The sequence below is a fragment of the Pyricularia grisea genome (assembly GCF_004355905.1).
Source record: "Pyricularia grisea strain NI907 chromosome Unknown Pyricularia_grisea_NI907_Scaffold_1, whole genome shotgun sequence".
Classification (NCBI taxonomy): Eukaryota; Fungi; Ascomycota; class Sordariomycetes; order Magnaporthales; family Pyriculariaceae; genus Pyricularia; species Pyricularia grisea.
Genome location: NW_022156716.1, coordinates 5,351,477 through 5,365,669, shown reverse-complemented (window position 1 = coordinate 5,365,669; position 14,193 = coordinate 5,351,477). Strand labels below are relative to the sequence as shown.

Here is a 14,193-nt window from a genome sequence, read left to right as displayed (position 1 = left end):
CTATCGTGCCAGCGCTCGTATATTTTCGTTGTTCTTTGCATTTGTCAAACCACCATTGGAGCTACCACTTATTTTTTCTCCCCTTTTGTTTCAAAAGAGATGCTGGATTCGTCTATTTCTAGCATTATGGTACGTGTGTTCTTGTGTCGAGTTATTAGAGCGGGATGGGCAGGGTATCTATTTCATTTTTGTTTTCCCTGGCGTGTCGGACAAAGGGTTCATGAAGACAGCTCAGTTTCTCTTTCACTACATCAGCATTGTACTATAACAGTATACAGAGAAGACAACATTTGGCATGAGTGAGAAATTCCAAGTTGTTTTTTGGGGGGTTTATTTCTATAATGTTAAGGAATGGTTGATCATCTATATATATACCTTATCGAGTCTAGAAAATTGTGGATTAAAACAGACTGGCGTGGAAACACAATCGCAAGTCGAGATGACAAAAAAAAAAAAAAAAAAAAAAAAAGAGCAAACTATAGACTCATCCCTATACAGTGAATGTACCCGTTGGTCGGATCTCACAACGAAAACGAAGCCTGCGAGAAATCAATGCAATCCTTGAATGGCCTCAAAGTGTCCGGTATCACACACTCAGTGTTGGTTTGTGGCTGGATGAACTCACTAGTATGGACTCGAAGGTGATTAGTGGCAGGAAGGGGATTCGGATAGCCGGAATCAGAAGGGTTGAAGGAGTGTTGTACATTCCCAAGCATGTAAGCTTGAGTACCAAAGACACTGTTCTCTGGTTGATAAGCAAAGGCGTGAGACCCGGCTAGGTCCCTTGCAGCATGACTGGTCTCGAAGCGAGGTGTGTCGGGGCCGTGAAGGGCCCGGGGTTGTGTCATGGAGCCTGAGGAAGTCGTCGAACCGGACAACGAGGGCAGCTGGTTTTGAACGTTGGGTGTGGCGGAATTCAGATAACCGGCTACTGGGTTTTGAAGCCCTGGGAATGGTGCATCACTAATGCCTGGGAACGGAGAGGGCCGGGAACTCTTATCCCAGTTCACCGCAGCAGTCATTGTGGTGGGTTCCTTTGACACAAGATTGACTGGAATGTGGCGCGGTATCAGTGCAGGGGCTCCAATTTGTTCGGCTTGCCGAGATGCAGCCTTCCCTGACTTCTTGGGCGGTCTGATTGGCGTTAAAATGAGCCTAGAGGGGATCTTTCTCAGCGGTCCATCCACATACAGACTCTTCTCGTCTGGGATCTTGGCGCAGGCCTCGAGAGTTTCATTGATATATTGCTGGCAGACATCATTGGCAAGATTCGAACAGTGATCGGGATCCACGTCTGGAAGATAACTCGCATCAAAGACCGCGTGCAATCTTGCGCGTAGCCGAGGTCCTCCCGCTCCCAATGGGGGCAACTCCAGTTGCTGGCTGTTGAATTTGTTGACGACCTCTTCCAGACCAACCGGAGGCTCAAATTCTAGGAAAATGTCAGCTCATGTGGACTTGACTGTAACATGTTCAGGTGAAAGGAGGGGTCATAGAAAAGAGCTACACTTACCATGGCTTGGAGTGTAATCATCGTTAGGAAAGAGTGTTTGCCACAGGACAGCCCAGGTATCAACCTTTCGTCCGTTACCTCGAGCGCAGAGTTTCTCGTCGATTTCACGAGTGATGCCATCCTCCGGGTTGGTAACAGGTGCCTCCGTGACAAGTTCGCACATGCTTTGTAGGGGAACCATCAGATGTTGATCCACCCTCTCGCTGCTTCCCATGTCTTTTTTGCACCGCGGGCACACAATTTCCGACTGGTGACAGACTTTAATGTGACGTCTGGGCACAAAGGGCAAAGCGGAGCACGCAACAATGCGTCAGTCTTCCAAATAGGTCGCATGAGTTGAAAGACGCTCGAGGAATAGGGAAACACCTACTTGAGTAAAGTGATATTATCATACGGTTGCAGCGCACAGTTGGACCAGTCTCTGATGTTAAACCGCAGGGGGTTCCGCTTCCTGAACGGACAGCTGAATCCATTCCTATCTCGCTTAGAAAGATGGCGGTGATCCTGCCGGCCTATTCTGCTACCTTCTTGATTCTGACCGTTGTTTGTGTCGTCTTCCGACTCGTCATCTCCTTGGCGGTTGCTTGATTCGCCATGCTTCTTTGCACGGGCATGCTTCTGACTGGTTGACGCAGATGCTGCATTTGATGGGGCGTAAGATCCGTGGCCAGAATCTTCCAAGGAGCCCTCACTGTGGTCTGTTACTATCTTCTCCGCGCATGAAATATCAAATAGCTTCTCTTGTATCAAGTTAATGGCTTTTTCAGTGCACCAGACTGCAGCCATTTCTAACGGCTTCTCGAGATCATCGAGCACAGCTGTGGGAGTGCGCTCCAAAATGATATTGTGGATTGCTTGACACATCACATCGTAGTAGGCGTCCCCATAGCTGTCGCATGCAGTCAATATTGGTGAACCCTCGGTCTTGGGTGGAGGGCTTGGCGTATTAAGCAGGCTGGGGGGTGCAGGTGTATGTGTGGCTGGCGTGTTATTCGAAGAGCATGGGCTTCTGGGGTTTGAATATCCACTCGTATGTTTGTCTTGTGACCATTCTTCGTCGGGAGCAGGATCAGGGACCCTGAAGATTCAATGACAAGTCAGTATATGTACCGTCCCTTGTCGGGACTATTGCTTCAGGAGCTATGTTCTTACGGATTCGAGAATTTCATGGCCCGCAACGGTAAGTCAGTAGAGCCCACTTTGGGCAAAGGACCAACTCGGCTATCTGCGGCCCGTTCGTCGGGTGTGAGCGCAAGGAAGCCAGACTTTGGTCTTCGAGGCGGCGCACCGTTCTTCCACTGGCTGTCCATGCCAGCTTCCATGTGCACCAGTTCAGGCCAGTTCCTATCGACCAAATACGTATTGGTGAGGGGGAAAGACCTTGAGTGCGTCGGAAAGTGTGCCAAGACATCTGTTGCCATCTCTGTTGAGGCCGCAGATGTTCCATAATGTTCTGTTTTTGCTCTTTTTACTTCGTTGCCCTCGAGCACAAAGTCATCTAGCCGCTCATCAATCGTGTTTTTTCGGCTTGGATTGGGGCTTGTGTTCATGGAAGTCATGTTGCTGTAATTGCTGCAGGAGCACTGTGAACGGTCGTCAAAGGTAGGACTTGCTGGGGCCGTATATAGAGACCAAAGACTATCTGACATGGTATTCGGGACCGTGGATGACCGAGTGGTGGTAGAGCCGCTAGAGCTCCCCCGCGATCTTATTGACTCTGTTCTGTGAGGAGATGGGCACCTGTTCCCGTGAGCCTGGAGCTCGAAGGATCCCTTCAAGGCCTCCTCGGAGGTACGGCCTTTCTTGGCCATTTGAGATTGTGTGGCTGGGCCTCGGTCAGGCACAAGCCCAGCTGCTTGCCGCTTCGCCGCCTCAGAAGGCTTATTCGCACCAAAGGTATGGTCTATAGTCTCATTCAGTCGGCGTCGGGAGTCAGAGCCATCGCCACCAAGGAGGCGGCCAAAACAAGCCTCATTCTCTTGCGTGGACATTTTCTAGAGGCTGCTGACGACGACCTCAGACTTTGACCAGTAGAGTTGCTGGCAAGGCTGGCCAGAAAAATCACAAGAGTGGACCGTTGCGGGAGTAGGTATGCCTTTAGCTGCTTCGTTGAGAAACCAAAATAGATTAAGTTCAGCTTCTGACGCTATGAAGGGTTGCCGACATTTGCTTATAAGAGATCAGAGGGTAAAGGAAGGAAAGCATGAACCAAGGGAGAAAGAGAAGCGTGACCCTATCTATGGGTACATACTTCAAGTGGTATCTTGCACAAAGTGTGCCATGGTTCGCATAGTGCCCGAATTGGTAAAGTAGACGCCTTCTAACTGCAGAAGACTGCACATTTCTTGGCTGACATGGTCGATAAGCTGCAAGAAGTAAAATAGCTAGCATATACCGTAAAAAATTGCGACCCAACTGGGGCAGTTCCAAGTGGTGGCCCTTTTGTCATCAGTGGTCAATTGTTGAACGAGGAGAGGGTGTGTAGCTGCAGCTCAGCCCCAAAGAGGTAAATGTGTGTGGGCAACAACACCATTGGTTCAATCTCAGTTGTTTGAATAAAAGATAGCTGGAAAGAGCCTCAAAAAAGACGGGGGCCTTGCCAAGCAGACAATAAAAAATGAGAAGAAGAAAAAAGATCAAGCGAGAGACAGCTGAAGGATGCCAGCCGACCGAAGCCATGGTGGCCACACGACATTTCAGCACACACAGGCCTTGGTCTGGCTCGCTTGCTCAATCCCGCGGTAGCCTGTCATCCTAGAGTTGACAGTCACGACGTATTTAAGGAAGGCCTCTTCCCTGCGCTTCTGCTCTTGGAATAATATCGAGGCGATTTCGACAAAGTCCTCGGGCAACCGACAATTATTGTTCATGGAACTGCAAACGTCCCATATAATCCATTGGGGTTCAATATCAGCCTCGTTGAATCCGTTCAGTTCGGGTTGAACGGTTCCAATTGGTAAAAGCTCCAACGCAGCCTCCATACTGGGTCTTTGGCTGCAAGTCATTCTGCTCTGCTGATTGATGCCCAACCTGCGAGATCGCTGCCAGATATTTTTACCAGGACTGTGGTGAGAGCGGGCGATCATTACCATGAGTGTAGATAGCAACCTCCATATCAGGAGTCTGGATAAGAAAGACACGGCCTGGGTGCCTGGGTGTCTGGGTCTGGCCGGTACAGTTCACCTAGTTTAGAGTGCTCTCATTGGTTTAGACATGACTGTTTGAACTTGCTTCGAGGTGAGTTTTGGTTGTTTGTAACCGAAATCTCAAGTACTCAAGTCAACAATGTTGACCGAAGGCTTGAAAGTGGCATAAATATCGATGCCGGGAAGACATGATTGTCTTCATTAAGCCTGGAATATTTGATTGCATCCATCGCACAAGCAAGCCACCCTCGAAGCTATGCGCTGAAGTGATTCAGATAATCCAACGATAAACTAAGGTTAGTATGCAGTAAGGACTTGTCTTACCCTCAGTGCACCTTTCTCGGCTGACAGATTGTCAGACGACGACCCGCCACCAGGTACCGTACAGCGAAAGCTATGAGTGGAACCTCAGGATCAGGACTATCATCACAAGAGCCGAACCTCTGGGTGTCGGGATCGGGCTCTGGCAATACTTCAGGGTTAGGGTGAGTTCGAAAACCCATTGCACACCTCCCTCCAGCCGAGTTCAAAGCTGACCGTAGCTGTGCGTGGCTTTAGCCGAACTGGTGGGGCCACCTCTTCCATGCTGAACAAGCAGGTGTACTATGTCGACACATATCAGGATCGCCTATTGCAAGGAAATTGTTTGAGCGAAGCTGAAAGCAAAGCAAGGATGGCGCGCAAGCTAGATGCGTTTGACAAAAGTTTCCAGAAGCGGTGATGAGAGTAGTTTGTGTGAATTGAATGGACGGACCAAGCGTGCCCCCACAAGTTAAATGTGGCTTGTCTGTTTTACGACTCCGCGCCTCACACGTGATGTGGCTAATGCTCATTCTTGGAACCAACCTAAGTTGTCTGATCAACTTTGGTTAACTTCAACAATCAAGAGTGAGATCGCATCGCCGACAGATATCGCATTTGGCAGCAGAGGCCCATGCAACAAGTACGAACCAACTGAAAGATGTCTCGAGGCTTTGTTTTCCAACTGAACTTAGCAGCATTGCCTCTAGAGCGTCGCTTAGGATGCCAATGACTGAACGAGGTGTTTCTAGCAGTCGCAACTGCTTGCTTTATTCCAAGGGAAAGTAGCTTCTCCTTGCACCCTTTTAGCTTCCATTCTCACCAGTATAGCATTACCCCTTTTCAGATGAGCAGATGCCTGCTCAGCGGTTTATGCCCCTATTCACTTTCAATCTTGTATTGTTCCTTCTCACACAAAACACCCGCTTCGCCGCAGCTGGCCACAGGCATCACGGCAGTCAGCCTCGTGCGAGTGCACGCCCCTTTCCTCACCCAAGTGCCACTACCAATCAATGTTACCTAATCAGAGGATACAAACATCACATCATTGTCTCCATAATTCCTGACTCGATTCCCCACCCACGCGAAAGACAGCTATCTCTGAACTAGCTGTACTGCTGCAGAGGTAGAGAGGGAGCTGGGCGCGCGTTGTAACCTACAACAAACTACGAGAGCCGTTGACTTTCACTGGATTTTCAGCCTTCTGAATTTTCCGACTCGTCACCACTCACGACCCCGACAAACCTAAGCACGCTCCACGCGCGAATAGCCTCAACCCCAACGGCGCATTCACATATCGCCAAGTACCGCACATTTTTCATTCATTGTTTTTTTTTTTTTTTTTTTTTTTTTTTTTTTTGTGTCTGCTCTACTTGCTTTCAGCGCATTTCTCTTGACGCGTCTGGAGCTCAAACCACAACCACTGTATTCACCTGTGCATCCCACATCGCGTCCCGCACCACCAAAATGGCAGGCGGCAAGGGCAAGTCTTCGGGCGGCAAGAGCTCTGGTGGGAAGACATCGGGCGAGGGGCCCAAAAAGCAACAATCGCACTCTGCTCGCGCAGGACTTCAGGTAAGTTAAATCATACTTCAGTGCATCAACGTTGAATGCATTGTGTGCATTTTCTTCGCTTGCTGTGTTTTCGCGTCAACTTGGAGCTTCGATGTCACCGACGACCTCAATCATCGCACCACATCCGTCCGTCCCACAACGCCATTCCGAACTGCCTGACGATACTCGGACGGACCATGACCTTGGTTCAAAGATCCCGACAGAGCCGACGGCATCACCATCAGATTGCGCGCGATGCATCTGATGGAGCTTGCGCGCGCAGATTTTCGACCTGAAGCCGTGGGGGTTTGAGACTCGGCGGAAGCTTGCCACGACGCGTTCGTCGAACGAAATCAGTGTCTTGCCCCGCCGCGCATCCAGCAAGCACCTCGTACTCGACCATCATTCCAAACAACCCAACCCGTCATGGCCTGCGTGCGGCGCATCAACACTCGGACTCGATCATCTACTTGCCTGGTTTTTACTTGTTACTCTGTAGACGGCCATCAACTAATGCTGGAATTTGCGCTTTCAGTTCCCATGTGGTCGTGTCAAGCGTTTTCTGAAGCAAAACACCCAGAACAAGATGCGCGTTGGCGCCAAGGCTGCTGTATACGTCACCGCCGTTCTGGAGTACTTGACCGCAGAGGTTTTGGAGCTCGCGGGTGTAAGTTACCTCTCTAGTTGGACCGTTTTAATCCACCCAAGCCCTAGGAGACACGTGTGCACAGCAGCTGACGTTGAAGCCCACGATACAGAACGCCGCAAAGGATCTGAAGGTCAAGCGAATCACTCCCCGTCACCTACAGCTTGCCATTCGTGGCGACGAGGAGCTTGACACACTCATCCGTGCCACAATCGCTTTTGGTGGTGTACTGCCACACATCAACCGGGCGCTACTGCTCAAAGTAGAACAGAAGAAGAAGAACAAGCAGATCGAGGCCTAAGACACTGAGTGTCAGGAACGTGCGTGCTTTTTGTGGTTGTTCTTGTTGGCTGTTTTACACACTTGATACTTGGGCTGGTTTGGGTTTTGGTCTCGTCCCTTTTTTTTCGGTCTTTTATTCTCTCTCTTTCTATTTTTATGCTTTGGTCGGAAAGGATGTTGTGGAAACCATTCTTCCATTGTTTGGTGTATAAAGGGTAATAGGCAGCCCGCGGCTGCCCTAGGGACTGTGATACCGGTTATGAAAGCATGTGTGCTCCTCTCCATATCCTCTCTGCCATTGATGTGAACCGTTGGTTTCTAGCGAGTATTGAAATTTTACTCCCGCGGTCAATCAGCGGCTAACCAAATTTCCGAGACCTTCCTGGTGGGGATTGTGACAGTCTCATCTTGCCAGTTGCACATGAGAACGTGGAACTAATCCAACTTGACGTAGGTTGATACTGAATAATCTTTCTGAGCGAATACTCAGAATGTAGTCGTCCATTCGTGCAAACCCTGGGAGCTGCTCGCTCTGGTCAGAACAACATGATGGTGATCCAACAGCTACTCCGGCTTTTTTTCGTTATGATTTTTATGGGAACAAAAGGGCAGTCACCATTCGCTTCCTTTACCATATCCAACAAGAGGATAATGGTCGCATTCCGGGGTATCACGTGGTTCAAAAAAGTGATAACAAACAAACACCGTTCACAGGAGCAAGGAAGCAATGTAACAGAACACTCGTTCCCTCTCTGGTTATTTTGTTTCAAGCATATATTGAATCCCGCTGGGAGATGTTACTCGATCTTGAGGATTCAAGACCCATGGGTAGGCTGGATGAATCTGACGAGTCTCGGTGACACGACACGGCCGATCATTTCGGGGGAGGGGGGTTTTAAACGGCCAGGCTCATTGAGATCCTATCCATTCTGTCCAGTAACTGATTCATAAGCGCCTCTCATCATTTTTGCCATCCTCGTCTCACTTGATGCTCAGTTGGTCTCCGTTTTGTCTTCTTCCCATTGAACGCGAACGTAGGCATTGGTTCCAATCGTGGCCCAAAAAAGGGGGTTCAACACAATCCGATATTGCTAATCTGGGTTGCTCCAGGTCGAGGGCAGCTGGAGCAAGAATATAAAGAGGACGGGCACGATGTACTTCAAGCCGCGTCTCAAAACGTGCGCTCGCTGCGACTACAACAGTCCAGGGGGCGCATTGTCCAGAAAGCAGTCAACTCATCGGATACGATAGCATCTCGGGCCAGCACAGCCTTGGAGCGATCCGCTTTCATTCTTTGAGAATCAAGCTGCCACATCTAGGAATCCTGGCCGGTTGTGGTCGATGACCGAAGACAAGCCCACACGCTGAACCAGCAGGTGGCCAGAATATAAGCTGTAATTTGTTATTTATGAATTGGTTTGTGCCTCGCAGGACTTTAGCCGGCTTGTGTTGACGATAAGTACGTCGAAAAAAAAGAGGCCATACCATTTTCATAAGTCATCAAACTCGACAGCAGCTCTCTGTGCCGTCCACTGTTACTCAGACTCTTGGTAAAGCCTCTCGTCTTGGACCCAAGCAGCCACCCTCGGGGGCACCAGCTCCCTGAGCCGAACCCAGTCCCCTCTGGTGGCAGCCTCTCTCGCAGACGTGCTGCTAACTAGGCCCGGTGCGCCCCCGCTCTCGGCAACGTCGATGCGACTCGCCCACTGCTTCAGCCCACCGGCCTGCTCGAGAGCGTCCCCGTGCGTGACGGCCTCAAGATACGCTAGCTGCTCCTCCCTGTCGCCCCAGTCGGCGTCGGCGCGGAGCGTGAGGCGCGCCCTCGCGCGGCCGAACAGCGGCGAAAGGGCCTCTCGGATCCCGTTGACGACTTCTCCGTTTTCCGTCCGTGAGTAGTACTTTGGGTTGAACAGCCTGATCAGGGTGTCGTAGCCGATGAGAAACACCTGCTCTACGGGGTGTCTCCCCGCCGGGGGAGGGTCGAACGCCGTCTCCTCGACGGCCGCGAGGGCCGCGCTCTTGTCATGAAAGTACGGGAGCGTCGTCAACGCCAGGTCGATGCCAAACCTGTAGCCGTCGTCCTCCTCGCCGCCAGAAGCACCTACATCCAACTCGTCATCGTCGCCAGATAGCTCCTCGTAAACCTCCTGAGCCAGGGCGTTCATCATGGCCAGCCGCTGCTCGAACGAGGCCGGCTTCGGAGCCTTGTCCGCATTGTTTACGGCCAGCAGCAGCAGCAGCCTGGTATGCCGCCTATCGCCGGCGCTGCGGACCGCGCTCGTGGCCATCTGCATGTGCGCAGTAGTCGGCGGGTTGAACGAGGCGTCCAGGACGACTATGCGCCTCGGCAGACGCGGTTTACTCCTCTTCGTGGTGTCTGCCTCGCTGCTGTGGGTAGTACTAGTGGTGGTGCGGTCCGCATCTTGAGGTAGCGGAGAGGCAGCGTCGTGGCGCGGAGATTCACATAATATCTGCAGCTGAGCCTGGGATGATCGGAAGCCGTCCAACCCGTCTTTGAAGAAGTCAAGTACCTTGACGTGCGGAGACATTATGCCACGTGCGAGACGGGACGGAGACTGCATCAAACTATAGGTGCAGTTGCTTTTATTTGAAAGACGGGATGCACTACAACTAACTATCAGGCAATGCCAAACAAGAAAGAGGAATAATTCCTACTTGAAATTTGTTTTTATGAGCTGGACATATGAGGGAGGATGTGATGTGATGTGATACCTCATGTGGAGTTTGAGGAGGGGAATTGTCTGGTCAGCTTATGTAAACAAGAAAGCATACTTTGTAGGTACTGACTGTAGTTTTCCATCGCAGTCTGTGCCGTCGAAAATAGTAGCCAGGGGCATTTCGTCCCATATCATGTCTGTGTACATCAAAACACAAAACACACAACAGGCACGGTGTCGGGGGAAAAAAAGCAAAAAGGATAAAAATGCAATTTATTCCCCCGAACCGGAGTCGAGCCGGTGACCTTCTGATTACAACCTAGCGAATTACAGTCAGACGTGATGAACCAACTACACCATCAGGGGTTTGAACTTGAAGGACATGCCCTGTGGGTGATATTATGTCGGAAGTCTGGAGAGGGTGAGGGGCTGATACGAGTTTACACTATCTCTGCCCCACCTCTGGCGCAACAGACCTCCAGTAGCAGCCACCATTGTCATCATATCACTTACCGCATACAGTGGGAACAATGAACATCACATAGGTGCATACCCACGGAATAAACCGTCGTCAGCGCGTTTATTTGCTTTTGGTCTAATACTATCATTCGTAACGTGGTTGGTGTTCTACTCGTATTCGGCCGGGTCTAGATACCAGCGTAGACCCTGTTTCGTGTGTACCCTTACTCTGTTTCCTTGATTCGGCAGACCCCAAGCGTTGCCAGCTTTTTTTTTTTTTTTTTTTTTTTCCTTGCTGTTTTTCCATCTTCAGCCTAGGTAGGTATCATGTATCCTCATAACAGCGTGTTGATCCGATCCCAAATCCGACCTTTTCCCCACCTCATCCCAGGATTTCGTCCTCCTTTCCCCATTCCCCCCATTTTCTCCAACCTCCTCGCATACCGATATATTTTTGTATACTACAGCCTAAGAAAAAGAAGTGTATACATGCGCTTGAAGGAACTGCCTGCAATGGGTGTGCTGGGGGAAAAGAAAAGTGAGAAATAAATAGACTCTGAGAGAAAAAGAAAACAAAAACAATCGTTCCTAGCTCCAATGCGGTGGGTACTTTTGCTCCGCGCACTGAGGATACGTCCAGAATATCAAGCAGTCCACGACTGGGTTCGTGATGCGCCTCCACCATGGTATCATATGCGATGGAAGGTGATGGCTTGTTCGTTGGTACTCGCACAAAAGCACGAGGTTTCCGAGCACATTCAAAAGTCGGAAAAGTCTGCCGGCAAGGTCTGTTAATAACTTTGCAAACTTTGCATTCGACTCGGGGTAGAAGATATGGCAAGGATGTAAAAAAAAAGAAAGAAAAAGAAAATTTCAAGGGAAGAAGGATGCTTACATGTTAAAACAGAAAAATATCAGACATGCCATTGTGCTTCTGGGCAGTTCGTAATATGGTGTCTCGATGTACAAGTCGATGATCCAGTGAATCGGAGGGATCCAGCAGAGCAGTGTCATGAGCTCAAACAAGAAGCTCCAATGGTACGTTCTGATGCGATTCCCACGGAACGTGAGGATGAGAAAGCATACCCAGAGAAGTAGGAATGAAGTCTTGATGATTGCATACAAAAAGTCAGCATATCTATTCCAAACAGGCTCTCTCCCTCAAGGTGTGACCGAAGGGTGTATACTTACCACGGTGGGGGCAAAGACTTGAATATCATTCCGGAAATACCTCCATGCCAACGCAGCACCTATAATCCCCAGTGCTAGCTGCATCCAACCCAACGAGAAGAAAAACAGCAGCGCGTCGTTGTACTTGTTGTAGCATCGCCTGTGAAACTGTACATGGCCAGTAGCCGGCGAGGAAGTGACGGGCCAGCCACACCAGCGGCATATCCAGACTCCGTCGCCGTTGCCCATTGTCACCTTGCGGCCGACAACGATGCGGTCGTCCCTCTCGGCGACCGCGCAGTCGACGCAAAGCGCACAGAGCGGAAAGTCGCGATGGGTGACCGGCGCCTGCAAAAGACTCAATCGCTCTTCGTCGTACGTCAGACAGCGGGCGCAGTGACTGAGCAAGAGGCGACGGAGATGATCGGGCCCAAAGAGCACCTTGATGGCACGGGGTGACGCAAGCTTCCTGTAGAAGCGACATGTTCGCCGCAACCGCTCAATGTCGCCAAAGTTGAGTTGTCGGATGATCATCATTTGCAATTCGGGCGGCAGAGTCGCGAGGGTGAGTGGCGCAGTACGGTGGGCGGCGGCTAGTCCGATTTGCTCGGCTTCGACCGCTTCCAGAATTTGCTGCTCATCTGTCTGTCGCTGCCGGACAACATCATCTGTCGAATCCCCGGCCATGCTCCTTGCGCTTTTTGCGCTGGATGCAGTGACGTGAGAACCCGCGATAATGCCGCTCGGACTTTGGTGCTCCAACTCGGGCCTGCCCTTTTCGACATCTATCACTAGTCCATCGGTATGATTTGTCTCTGAAGAGCCCGTAGGCGTGGGGATGGAATTGATTGCAGCTCCATTGCCCAAGCCCAGGGAGTTGAGAGAATTTCGCAGGGAAATGCTCAGACCCTGCGCTATGCGCTGCTGCAGATTGATAGCTGGATCCATCGTCTGTCTGCCTGTCTGTCTGCTCGCGGCTTGCGCTGCCGGAGCGCACTCACATCGCCTGGTGCAAATGGGGTATGGTACAAGGGTGGGCATGCAATTGGCAAGCCTACCTATGTGGGACTGTGACGGGCGGGCCAATTTCTTGGGACCTTATTGACTGAAAGGAAGTTTCTGGGGAAGCTGCGCTGTCGCTTGATTGTTTGTGTTATTGTATAAACGAGGGGCGGCAGGTTGACGAGATGAAAACGTAATACAAGGAAATAAAAAAAAAATAAAAAAAGTCAAAAATATTAAAGAGCGAGAAAAAAATTGCTTGACAAGATCAGAACTTCGCCGCGTTCGCGACGCCGTGTCAAGCTAGGTTTCCCCCGCTGTGCCCATCCACTGTGCGACACATCCAACAAGTCAGCTCGAGTAGGTAGATGACCGACCTAGTGCTACCCAAGGCTTAGTCTATATTGGTTTGGTAGGTGCCCACACAATTATGCTGCAATGCAACAAATGTAGGTTAACTCAATAGCGAGGATAATGAATTTGTTCCCCGCAATCAATTCATGCTGGTGGTGTGAGCTCAAGACGTGAATAATAATGAATGGATCCAGTGAGTTAGTTTAATGTAGGCAGGAAGGACACGCAGATAAGACACTCTGGGATTTTTTCCCCTTCGAGGCTCATGAAAATCGAAAGAGGCAAAAATAAATAAATAGTAAGGCAGGGTTGCGTGTATTTTGCGTCTCAACTAAGCAAGGTACCTAAGTATTAGGGAGAGATACAAAATAGATTGGAATCAGCAAGGTCTGAAAGCGCGGAAGCTAGGGGAGGCGCACATCCAGCCTATCATAAGTTTCGTAGAACATGTTGCCATCAAGGATTTTGAGTGGCCGATAAGTCCTACCAAGGGATGACCTTAGGTTTCCTAATGTGCCAGAGGTGCCTAGGTACCTTTTCTACCCAACCAAGCCTACCCTTTTCCTTTCGGTATTGGCCGTTTGCCATTCAAAGAATCTGATTTCCGCTGCCGACATCTAGTAGTATCTATAAGTACCCATTGTAAGGCCCGCTCTGTGGGAAGAGGTAGGTGAACAAATGTAGAATAGCGGCAAGCAAGTGATTGCCCGATAGCCCTGTCTCTAACTGTGCCAAGGCGCGGCGCCGAGCACTACGTGTACCTGAAAAGTTTAGAATAAAACTAAATAAATTCTACTACACAGTTGTGAATAAATTGCTGGTTTCTATGGGATTATCTGGAAAGTACGACAATGCCCATCCGAATTATCCTGCAGGCAATCCCATCAAGAGGCACATTATCGTCCTACATCAAATCAGGTCGTCGTATTGACTTCCCCTGTGCATATGAATAATCGGGCTCCAACCATCGACACGAAAGCAGGTTGGTACGATTTTCCCGTACCATCCCTTGAAATCATGTAATGACATCGAATCAGGGCCCCGAAGTTGCAATGTTTGAAATGGCGGGGCAGTTCAAAACAACATCCT

The 14,193-nt window shown here is 50.1% G+C and overlaps 6 protein-coding genes across 6 annotated transcripts; 2 read left to right on the top strand and 4 right to left on the bottom strand.

Annotated features, from left to right (window-relative positions):
* Positions 1–442: 442 nt before the first annotated feature.
* PgNI_01645 (uncharacterized protein) lies at positions 443–3,920 on the bottom strand. The gene is made up of 4 exons (XM_031121717.1): positions 2,666–3,920; positions 1,884–2,591; positions 1,514–1,785; positions 443–1,432 (listed from the first exon to the last, which is right to left on the bottom strand). The coding sequence occupies exons 1-4, from the start codon at positions 3,502–3,504 to the stop codon at positions 522–524; spliced, it is 2,730 nt and encodes a 909-aa protein (XP_030987343.1). The 5' UTR covers positions 3,505–3,920; the 3' UTR covers positions 443–521.
* A 289-nt stretch (positions 3,921–4,209) lies between these two features.
* Positions 4,210–4,494, bottom strand: PgNI_01644 (uncharacterized protein; the record flags this gene model as incomplete). The annotated part of the gene is made up of 1 exon (XM_031121716.1): positions 4,210–4,494. One exon carries the CDS (start codon positions 4,492–4,494, stop codon positions 4,210–4,212), a length of 285 nt encoding a protein of 94 aa, XP_030987342.1.
* PgNI_01643 (uncharacterized protein) lies at positions 4,249–5,505 on the top strand. The gene is made up of 3 exons (XM_031121715.1): positions 4,249–4,955; positions 5,019–5,144; positions 5,218–5,505. Exons 2-3 carry the CDS (start codon positions 5,056–5,058, stop codon positions 5,378–5,380), a joined length of 252 nt encoding a protein of 83 aa, XP_030987338.1. The 5' UTR covers positions 4,249–4,955; positions 5,019–5,055; the 3' UTR covers positions 5,381–5,505.
* A 748-nt stretch (positions 5,506–6,253) lies between these two features.
* Positions 6,254–7,788, top strand: PgNI_01642 (uncharacterized protein). The gene is made up of 3 exons (XM_031121714.1): positions 6,254–6,534; positions 7,049–7,180; positions 7,272–7,788. The coding sequence occupies exons 1-3, from the start codon at positions 6,427–6,429 to the stop codon at positions 7,458–7,460; spliced, it is 429 nt and encodes a 142-aa protein (XP_030987337.1). The 5' UTR covers positions 6,254–6,426; the 3' UTR covers positions 7,461–7,788.
* Positions 7,789–8,976: 1,188 nt separating this feature from the next.
* PgNI_01641 (uncharacterized protein) lies at positions 8,977–9,990 on the bottom strand (the record flags this gene model as incomplete). The annotated part of the gene is made up of 1 exon (XM_031121713.1): positions 8,977–9,990. One exon carries the CDS (start codon positions 9,988–9,990, stop codon positions 8,977–8,979), a length of 1,014 nt encoding a protein of 337 aa, XP_030986077.1.
* Positions 9,991–11,166: 1,176 nt separating this feature from the next.
* PgNI_01640 (uncharacterized protein) lies at positions 11,167–12,948 on the bottom strand (the record flags this gene model as incomplete). Its single annotated transcript, XM_031121712.1, has 3 exons — positions 11,770–12,948; positions 11,499–11,685; positions 11,167–11,366 (listed from the first exon to the last, which is right to left on the bottom strand). Exons 1-3 carry the CDS (start codon positions 12,787–12,789, stop codon positions 11,167–11,169), a joined length of 1,407 nt encoding a protein of 468 aa, XP_030987339.1. The 5' UTR covers positions 12,790–12,948.
* Between the last annotated feature and the right edge of the window lie 1,245 nt (positions 12,949–14,193).